The sequence below is a fragment of the Euprymna scolopes genome, chromosome 41, assembly GCF_053919585.1.
Source record: "Euprymna scolopes isolate OS-2025 chromosome 41, ASM5391958v1, whole genome shotgun sequence".
NCBI classification, from domain to species: domain Eukaryota; kingdom Metazoa; phylum Mollusca; class Cephalopoda; order Sepiida; family Sepiolidae; genus Euprymna; species Euprymna scolopes.
In genome coordinates, this window is record NC_136522.1 from 70,005,538 (window position 1) to 70,015,537 (window position 10,000).

Below are 10,000 nucleotides of genomic sequence, written 5' to 3' on the forward strand. Positions count from 1 at the left end.
ATATATATATATATATATATATATATATATATATATATAAAAAGCAGTGGTGTAGCTAAAGGGGAGGGGGCGGTCCAGGTGACAGCAAAGGAGGGTATGACACAATGTGGTTGGTGTTGTAACATTTAAGCGGACCGCCCCAGGTGACATTTACTCTAGCTATACCACTGGATATAGAAAAAGGTCGATATAGAAAACTGATCGTACTTACTGGCAAAGGTAGTTTCAAAGCAAGATCTAACATGGTTTTCGTTAACTTAAATTCCATCGGAGTCAAAAGATTGGATCTTAGACCGTGATTAGATTTGCAAACAATGCACTGTAAATAGAAAAAAAAACATTTAACAAATAAAATTAAATGGTTATAGTCAGCTATCAGAAGTGATGACAAGGCAAATCAGTTCCTTTGCTTTTTTTTTTCTCACTTCCCTGTGCATGCACTCTTTTTTTTATATTATGTTTTTCCAATCTTTCTGTTTTTATTTAATAATCATTGAAAAGTTTTTTTTTATTCATATTTTAATTAAGAATTATTGAAATTAGTTTTCATTTTTTTTTAAGAATTATTGAAAACACTTTCTGCACTTTTTTTTAAAGAGATAATGAAAACAGTTTCTGCACTTTTTTTTTTAAAGAGATATTGAAAAAGCTTTTTTTTAAAGAATTATTAAAAACACCTTCTGCACATTTTTTTTTTTTTAAGAATTATTAAAAACACTTCCTGCACTTTTTTTTTTTGTTTAAGAATTATTGAAAACACTTTTTAAAATCTTTTAAAACTATTTTAGGAATATTATGTATAGGACACATTTTTTTTTTATGAGGTTTGAAATTTTATTATTTTGATTTCAATAATTTTATTTTTATACTTTCATAGACATATATTTATTATATAAATTCAAATAAAAAAATTTTATTTTTAAAATTAAAAAAACTATTTTTATAATTTTATAAACATATATTTCTTATAAAATTCCAAATGAAATAAAAACTTTTAAATTTTGTTATTAAAAATGAAAATAAAGACTAATTGCGTTATTTTTTTTTTCTGTATAATTTTGTTAATGATTTGCCTTGTCTCCACTATGCTGGAAGTTAGGAAGTATGTTAGCTGACTATAACCAATTAAAAATATTCATTTTTTTTTTTTGCAATTACTGATAATTTAGCAGATACCATTGGTTTTACTCAATATTTAATATTTTGATTTTTCTAATTTCACTTTTTATAATAAAGAAGCACATAAATTATTAAATATGAGGTGCCTTCAATTAGTTTCCAGACTTTTCCTATAGGCACTTTTATTGATAGTACACACACAAAACTCTAGTCCCTTTCTGAAGTAATCTCCTCCGGCTGCAATGCACTTGTTATACCATTACAACAACATCTGGAAGGACCCATGGAATTCTTCTTGAGTGAGCGTGTCAATGACCTTCATCGCAACCTCTTCCATTTCAACTGTCTCATAGCAACATCCTCTAAGGCTTTCCTCTGGACTATAGGAAGACGAGAAACTGTCTTGATGACCATCTTAGTCAAATAGTCTTTGCGGAAATCTTCAGCTCCTCACAAATAATTGTGTTACAGTTCCCACACTGACATCAAACTGTGCACTTATTGTCTCTATAGAAACATGATGATCCTTATCCATGAAATTCTTTATTTGGCCAATCAACTCTGGTGTTCTGATGAATTCCTTACTCTTCCCATACCTCTCATCATCCCTAACAGACTCCCTGTCTTCCTTGAATTTGTCACTAAAAAACTGATGCTTGATTCATGCAAGATGGTCCAAAAACAGTCTGAAGCATTCCATATGTTACTGTGGCATTCCCCCCCCCCCCGAGTTTAAAACAGGATTTTATTGCATATCGTTCTTCTAAAGTGTCCTTCCGTCCAGATTACATTTTTGAAATTCACCAGCTGTGACAATCAGGCTTTAGTAGGGTGTATTCCAATTCCTGTTGTAGCTGTTCATTTGAACGTGAAATCATAAAAATTGGTCAGTCATCTCATAAGATGTATAGCAATAAGATATTGAATTTTCAAGAGTTTATGACAATTTTAAATGCTTGTACAAAAACGTCTGAAAACTTATTGAAGACACTTTGTGTTTTTGCCGATTTTATGATGCATCGTTTTATTGACTTGAGGTAACATTCACCCAGTTTGGGTTGAGCCGGTTTCTCAATCTATCTATTATATAAATATCGCCTGTCTGTTTAAGTGTATGTATGTATGTATGTATGTATGTTTGGGGTGGAGAGGGCTCCCATAAGCCGTGGTGAAGGCAACCTTTCTAGGAGAAGCAAATCTCTGATTTAAAAAATCATAAAGCGGGAGACCAGTACCCGCATTAAGCTGGTCTGCAGTTTAACTTGTTGCTGGCTATCTTGCTCTTGCTTGTTGCTGGATCTCAACATTTTGAACCGAGAGAGAGACTTAGCTGTCATACAAAGCTAAGACTCTGTAACATCACCTGTGTATAGATACTCCCTCAGGCATTTGTCTATAAAAATGGTTCTGTGGCGATGGAAAAGTTATGACGCATGGAGGCTTGAAATGCTGGAAACATGTAATAATTGATCTCAATGACCGTCTTCAGTATCATGCCTGCGTGAGCGTGTGAATTCACCAGTAGGAGTAAGAAAAAAAAAAAGTCATTTCTGGGCTCATGGACATTAAGTGTCTGAGAGAGTGGCACTCGTCTGACAAGACGTTTGCAATCATCATCATGTTTGCCTAAAACTTTCAACAGAGGTGACGAACTTTCATGAGATTGGTATTGTTTTGAAGCTCGATCCTTCGGACGACAAATATCGAAAAATTGGCTAAAAACATTCATTCCTTCACCCTTAACTGGGCAGTTTTCTACAAGGAGGGGCCAATTTTTTTTGTGTCACGATTTTTGCAAGTCATCGTATCAGTTGGACTGACTTTTCCTACTTTTAACGTTCTGAACTTCCGTTCGCGTCAGGGAGTCGCAGTAAGACGTCAGATTTTCTTTCACTTTCTTTTCTGCCTTTGCATCACGGGTTCCTGCCTGCCTGCCCACTAACACTTTTTTGTTTTTGTTCAACAAACACCTTCGGGCAACGCCGGGCACCCAGGCTAGTAGAACATACAGGATTTTATTTGAATCGATATATGTAATTATTCTCACCTGAAAGACATTCTTGAAGAGAATCTCAGCAAGACGTTTACTTTGGTCTGCGTTTAAGAATTTTATTTCTCCAAGAAGGGAATAGCCGCTCATCATTTGTTGAAGGTCAAAAAAGTTGAGTGTGATATCTTTGAGGTCAATCGGTAAGAGTTTCATCAAATTTCTGAAAAGAAGTTAAAATTCAAATGATTAAAAGGGACAGATAGTCTATATATAAAGAAAGACCATTCGTCTGTATGTGTGTTCAGCTGAAAGTTAAAACAAAAAGACTTCCACCAAAGCGCATTTGTAAATTTGTTTTTTTAATTGAAATTGCTTTAGACAAGGCATGAAGCCACTTGATATAAGGAGCTTAAAAAAATAAAAATAAATACAACTTCCAGATCAAAAACTTGCCAACTGTTAGATAGAATAAACTCTGACCTAGAAAACAGCAATTCATTGCTCATGAATGTGAGGACTAATGGACAAAATAAAGAAAGCGAGTTACAAGGCTGCCAAAAGTAAACGCAAGATCTACTCTCCTTATATGTTAAGAATTTATTGAACTGTTAATCAATTAGTATATACCAATCATTATAGATTAAAAAATTAACAACATTTTTTTTAATAAAGGTAAAAAGTCCAAGCTCAATGAATATCTTTTGAGTTCAGAGCATATATAGTGCAATAGAATAGTTTGCAGAAGACCAACAGAGATAACTTAGTCTTTGGAATTTTTGCGAACTATTCTGCTACACTATATATAAATATATATAACTACTTCATTTATTTACATAAAATTAATATACGAAAGTATTTACTTCAAAAGTGTTCAATACGTAGGTAGAGCTAGTTAGTAAGTTATAAAATATATATGGCTGAAGAGTCCTAGAGTGGATGAAACGCGGAATATTCAGTTTAGCTTAATCGCCATATATATTTTATAACTTACTATATATATATATATATATATATATATATATATATATATATATATATATATATATATTAATGTTGGGACGATAAATCGGAATCAGAAAAATCGGAAATTTTAGGGGTATTAGAATTTTTTAAAAAAATGCGTGCCACTCCGATGTTTTTGTCTTTCTTTATTTTGATTTTGTTTAAAGAAAAAAATCTTCCATTGCTGGTAGAAATAATAAAAGAATAAACATTCATTTAAAAATACCAGTAAAATAAAATCTAAACCCTCAACAAGTGCATTTTTAAATGAACAATAATCAAAGCTGCTTGAAGACGACTGTTGAAACTCAGTCGAAAGTACTTGCAAAAAAACAACCAAAAGAAACAGATGGACTTAAAAAATTCAAAAAAAAAAAAAAAAAAAAAATATATATATATATTTTTTCTACTCATTTCTATCTCTAACCTATACTAATTTTCTTATAAATTTTAAATCCAAACCTTTTACTTCAATTTTTCAGATTCATCTGCCTTACTTTTAATGCTAGGTTTATTTTTGGTGTCTTTTCAATTCAATAGAAATCCTCCTAAATTTGCTGATGAGGAGACCGTGCTTACCAAAAAAACTATGTATAATTGTTCTACGTGACTTCATGTATACCACAAATAAAAAGCACGGATTTCCGAAACGATCGTACAGATAATTGACTTTGTTGTTGTTCCTTCTTATGAAACTGATTTTTAATTTAATTAAAATTTGATTTTTAAATTTAAAAAATTTTTTTTTAATTTTTAAATTATAAATCACATTACTTAATATATATATATATATATATATATATATATATATATATATATATATATATATATATATATATAAAAATAAAATTTTAGCATTCAATTTAAAAATTTATGACGTGAAATGGTTTTCCAGGAAAATGCCTACTTCGGACTGTTACCTTGTGATGTGGATTACTCAAAATACAGTTTGGATCATTTTACCACACTGCTATCAAAGTCATTCACTTCGGATTTTACCATGCAATTTTGATGTGAATTTTTATATCCTTTTCATTAACTTCCCTTACTCTATGACATTTAAATGCTTAAAGAACTTTCAATTGTGATTTTCACTGACTTTAGCAAATATAACTAATTGCTAATAGTTTCTCCTCTGAAGAGATGGTCAAGCAATTTTTATTTAGATGGGATAGTACTTATAGAATATTACTGTCAATAATATTTTGTAAGACCTATAATCACAGATTTCCATACCAGTTGATTGTTAGATAATAGCAACAAATCACTGCTTATGTAAAGACAAATTGAAAATGTATTGAGCACTCATGTATTAACCTCGTTATATTTCACTGGTAACCCTACTTTTGAAAAATAGCAACTTCAAACTATATATATCTATATATATATATATATATATTTATATACTCACACATATACATATTGTTGTGAAGGAACATAACTGGCTATACACCGGTTACAAACTGTATATATATATTGGACTGTTTGGCAGACAGCGGCAGACAAGCAGTCGCAGTAAGACGGATAGTCTTACGTGTTGATTATCAGACTTTCTTCCCCATACTTGTTACTATGTACTTCTATTTACCTTAGGCGAGCAGCCTTACGTTTCTGTATTATAAATAAACCCCATTACACATACCACTCGGTGTAAGTCACGTTTGTCTTTATTTCCTAAGTATTTAGGAATATAACAATGGCGACGAAAGGATGTTCTTTCTCTTAACAGAGATAAATTACCGTACCAAGGACTGTGTACAATGCAAGGATTTTTTGTTTTACGAAAAAAACAAACTACACAAGGATTTTTGACCACGTGCGTCAATGAATTTAAAAATTTTTCCTACCTAAAGTAGCGAAAAGTACGGATTTTTCTTCGTAAAGAACTCACAAGAAATTATAGAAACATGTTCAAGGTAAAGTGGAATTTATATTTATTTTGACAAGTAAAAAAAAAAAAAAATGGTCGCAAGTTGAATTCGAAACTACACTAAAGGATTACGAGTTTCGAAAGAAAAAATATAAATACGACTATTGTACCATTTTATGCCACGTGGGAACGGCAGCCATATATTTTTTTTTTTGGAAAATTAATTGTTTGTTATTGCCTTTATATAAATAATTGGAACTATTTGTCGTGGGAAGTAAGAAATATTTTGTGTATGAACTTACGTTGTTGAAAAAAAAAAAAAAGAAAAAAAAAAAAAAAAAAAAAAGAATTATTTTACAAAGCCTGTTGAATTACTATGGATGAACTTTGTTGAAACGTGTTGTGTCTGCATATTGCTACTAATTTACGATATACGTAAATTTACGATTTTTTTTTGGAATTATCGTGTAGAATTCGAAAAGACATTTTTGTACTAGAAGCTAACATGGAACAATTAGCAGAGTTAACTAAGGCTCTAGCCCTTAGCATCCAGGAACAGACAAAAATGACTCAACAATTTTTAGCGCAACAACAACAACAACAACAAATTCAACAACAACAGCTACAGCAACAGCTGCAACAACAACAAGAAAGAACACAAAAAACTTTAGAGGCACAACAAGAACAAACAAACATACTACAACGACAAATGTCGACACAGCAAAAGAATTTAGAAAAGCTAATTCTAACGTCGACCGGGAAGAAGACTAATTTTTCTGCCGAGGGTATTTCAAATTCACTAACGGAATTTCGTTACTCCCCGGATACTGGTGTTACTTTCCCTGCATACTACAGAAGATACGAAACAATTTTTACGAAAAGATGTTTAGACTGGACCGATGAGGAAAAAGTTACCCTGCTACTACAAAAACTGGGTACTGATGAAAACACCAAGTATGCAAATCTAATTCTACCAAAAAAACCGGAGGAGGTTTCGTTCGAGGAAACAATTAGTACCTTGTCGAAAATATTTGATAAAAGGGATAGCCTATTTCACTCTAGATACAAATGTTTGAACATTCAGAAGGCAGAAGCGGAAGACTATCTAGAATATGCTTGCACTGTGAACTGTTTATGCGAATCATTTAAATTGAATGAAATTTCCGCAGACCAATTTAAATGTTTAATCTTTGTACAAGGTCTCACAGCACCAAGGGACAAAGATATACGTTCACGGATCCTAACAATTATGGAGGCGGATCCTAACATAACATTGCAAAAAGTCACTGAAGAGTGTCAACGTCTGATTAACATAAAGAAAGACAACACTCGCATTGAAGAGAAAAATATTTTTAAGGTGCAGCAAGTAAAAAGGCAAGGGACCACAAGAAAGTCCAGGTTCCAAGAACACAGGATCCTTAAAGGATACAAAGACCCAAAGCTAAAGTGTAAATGTTGTGGTAGTTTAAGACACAACAATAAGACCTGCTGGTTTAGGAACAAAATATGTTATGAATGTGGTCTCAGAGGTCACAAGGGAACATACTGTGCCCAGAAAAAAAGACAAGGGACCGATAATGTAAATACGCTTCGCATGAATAAAGAAAAAAGCTGCGAAAGACGGAAATATGTTGATGTTCGGATAAATGGACATCTGGTTACATTGCTTCTGGATAGCGGTACAGATATTAGTATTATAAATGAAGATATATGGAAAAGGATAGGTCGACCTGAATTAACGAAAACCAGAAAGACGGCGAGAAGTGTGTGCGGCAAAAGATTAGAGTTCAAGGGAGAATTAAAATGCAAAGTGACATTCGCTAACCAGACTCATAAATCCAAAGTGTACGTCATACCAGGAAAGAATACATGCCTGTTTGGGGTAGATTGGATTGTCCTGTTTAATTTATGGGAGAAACCCATAAATTCGTTTTGTAACGTTTTAACTGCAGAAAAAGCAAACCAAAGGGAAGACTTCCTGAAGGATTTGAAAACTGAATTTCCCAATGTTTTTGCCGAAGGACTAGGACTCTGTATTAAGACAGGCAAAATTTGAATTAAAGAAAAATGCCACTCCAGTATTCAAACCTAAAAGGAATGTGCCTTTTTCAGCGATGGACGCAATCGAAAAAGAGTTGGATAGACTTCAACAACTGGAAGTCATTGAAAAAGTTAACCACACAGATTGGGCAAGTCCAACCGTGTATGTAAAGAAAAAAAATAACAGAATAAGGGTCTGTGGAGATTTTTCAACGGGTTTAAATGACTGTCTATTGGACCATAATTATCCCCTTCCGTCCGCAGAAGATCTGTTCTCTAAGCTTAACGGAGGAAAAATTTTTTCTAAGATAGACCTCTCAGATGCTTACTTGCAAATTAAGATCAGCGATGAATGCTCCAAATACTTAGGCATAAATACTCATAAGGGCATTTTTAAGCTAAAGAGGCTTCCTTTTGGATTAAAGGTTGCTCCTGCTATTTTCCAGCAAATTATGGACACGATGCTGACAGGGTTGGAATTTTCAATGGCCTACCTTGACGATATCCTAATTAAAAGTGAAAATTTGCAAGATCATAAGAAGCATGTAAAAGAAGTATTCAAAAGAATACAGGAATTTGGTTTTAAATTGAGCCCAGAAAAATGCGATTTTTTTATGAAAAAAATTAAATATCTAGGTCAAATAATCGACAAAGAGGGTCGAAGACCGGATCCACAAAGGACTGAAGCAATTGAAAAGATGCCTGCTCCAGATTCAGTGACAAAATTAAAATCGTTTTTGGGATTAGTTCAATACTATGCAATTTACATCCCTAACATACATAATTTAAGAGCTCCTCTTAACGAGTTACTGAAAAAGGGTGTTAAATGGAACTGGAATAAGGAATGTGAATCTGCTTTCCAAAATATCAAAAGATGTCTACTGTCAGACTTAGCATTGGCACATTTCAATCCAGAAAAGGAACTAATACTAGCAACGGACGCCAGTGATTACGGTGTTGGCGCTGTATTACTTCACAAGTATGAGGATGGTAGGACAAAAGCTATCGCCCATGCTTCAAGAACGTTGGTTGCAGCGGAGAAAAATTACAGCCAAATTGAAAAAGAGGCGCTGTCGATAATATTTGGAATTACAAAGTACAATCGATTTCTCCATGGACGATCTTTTATTTTGCAAACCGACCATAAACCCCTACTTACCATATTTGGATCAAAGAAAGGCATTCCCACACATACTGCGAATCGATTACAGCGATGGGCTGTAACCCTCTTAAACTATCAGTTTAAGATGGAACATGTATCCTCAAAAAAGTTAGGACACGCAGATGCATTATCACGGTTGATCCCTAAAAGAAGCGAAAGTTTCGAAGAAACGGTAATTGCTGCGCTTAAAGACGAAAGTGAATGTACAAGTTCAATGTGTAATATGATACGTGAACTTCCGGTAACTTTCGAAAAAATAAAAAAAGAGGCAGTAAATGACATTTTCATTAAGAAAATGAAAAATCAATTGGGATGGATAAAAAAAAATAAAAAGGTAGATCAAACAACGCCTTTTTCCATCTGTGAAGATGTGCTCATGTATGGTGAGAGGATCGTAATTCCACTAACGTTACAGAGGAAAATTCTGAAGGAATTTCATACAGGTCATCCGGGCATTTCGAGAATGAAATCCCTTATGAGAGGATATGTGTACTGGCCTGGTATGGACAAGGAAGTTGAAAAATGTGTCAAGACATGCAGAGGATGTCAATTAGCAGCTCGAGATCCTCCAGTAAAAACGACGCCATGGCCAAAGACGGACCTACCCTGGTCACGTCTGCATATTGATTATGCGGGACCTATAAATGGTTATTTTTACTTGATTATTGTAGATTCTTTTTCAAAATGGCCAGAAATATTTAAGTTTAGACATCCAACAGCAAAAAACACTGTGAGTGCGCTTAATGAAATTTTTAGCCGTTTTGGAGTGCCAAAAACCTTAGTGAGCGATAATGGAACAGCATTTACTGCTCATGAA

General features: G+C 33.3%; 1 protein-coding gene across 3 annotated transcripts in view; it reads right to left on the bottom strand.

The window, feature by feature from the left end:
• LOC145266607 (DNA-dependent protein kinase catalytic subunit-like) overlaps positions 1-10,000 on the bottom strand; it is a 396,502-nt gene that overhangs the window by 250,649 nt on the left and 135,853 nt on the right. For all 3 annotated transcript variants that reach the window (XM_080122502.1, XM_080122501.1, XM_080122503.1), the window contains 2 exons: positions 3,167-3,329; positions 212-319 (listed from right to left, as the gene is read on the bottom strand). In XM_080122502.1, coding sequence (XP_079978628.1) covers positions 212-319; positions 3,167-3,329 — 271 coding nt within the window. The remainder of the gene's footprint in view (positions 1-211; positions 320-3,166; positions 3,330-10,000) is intronic.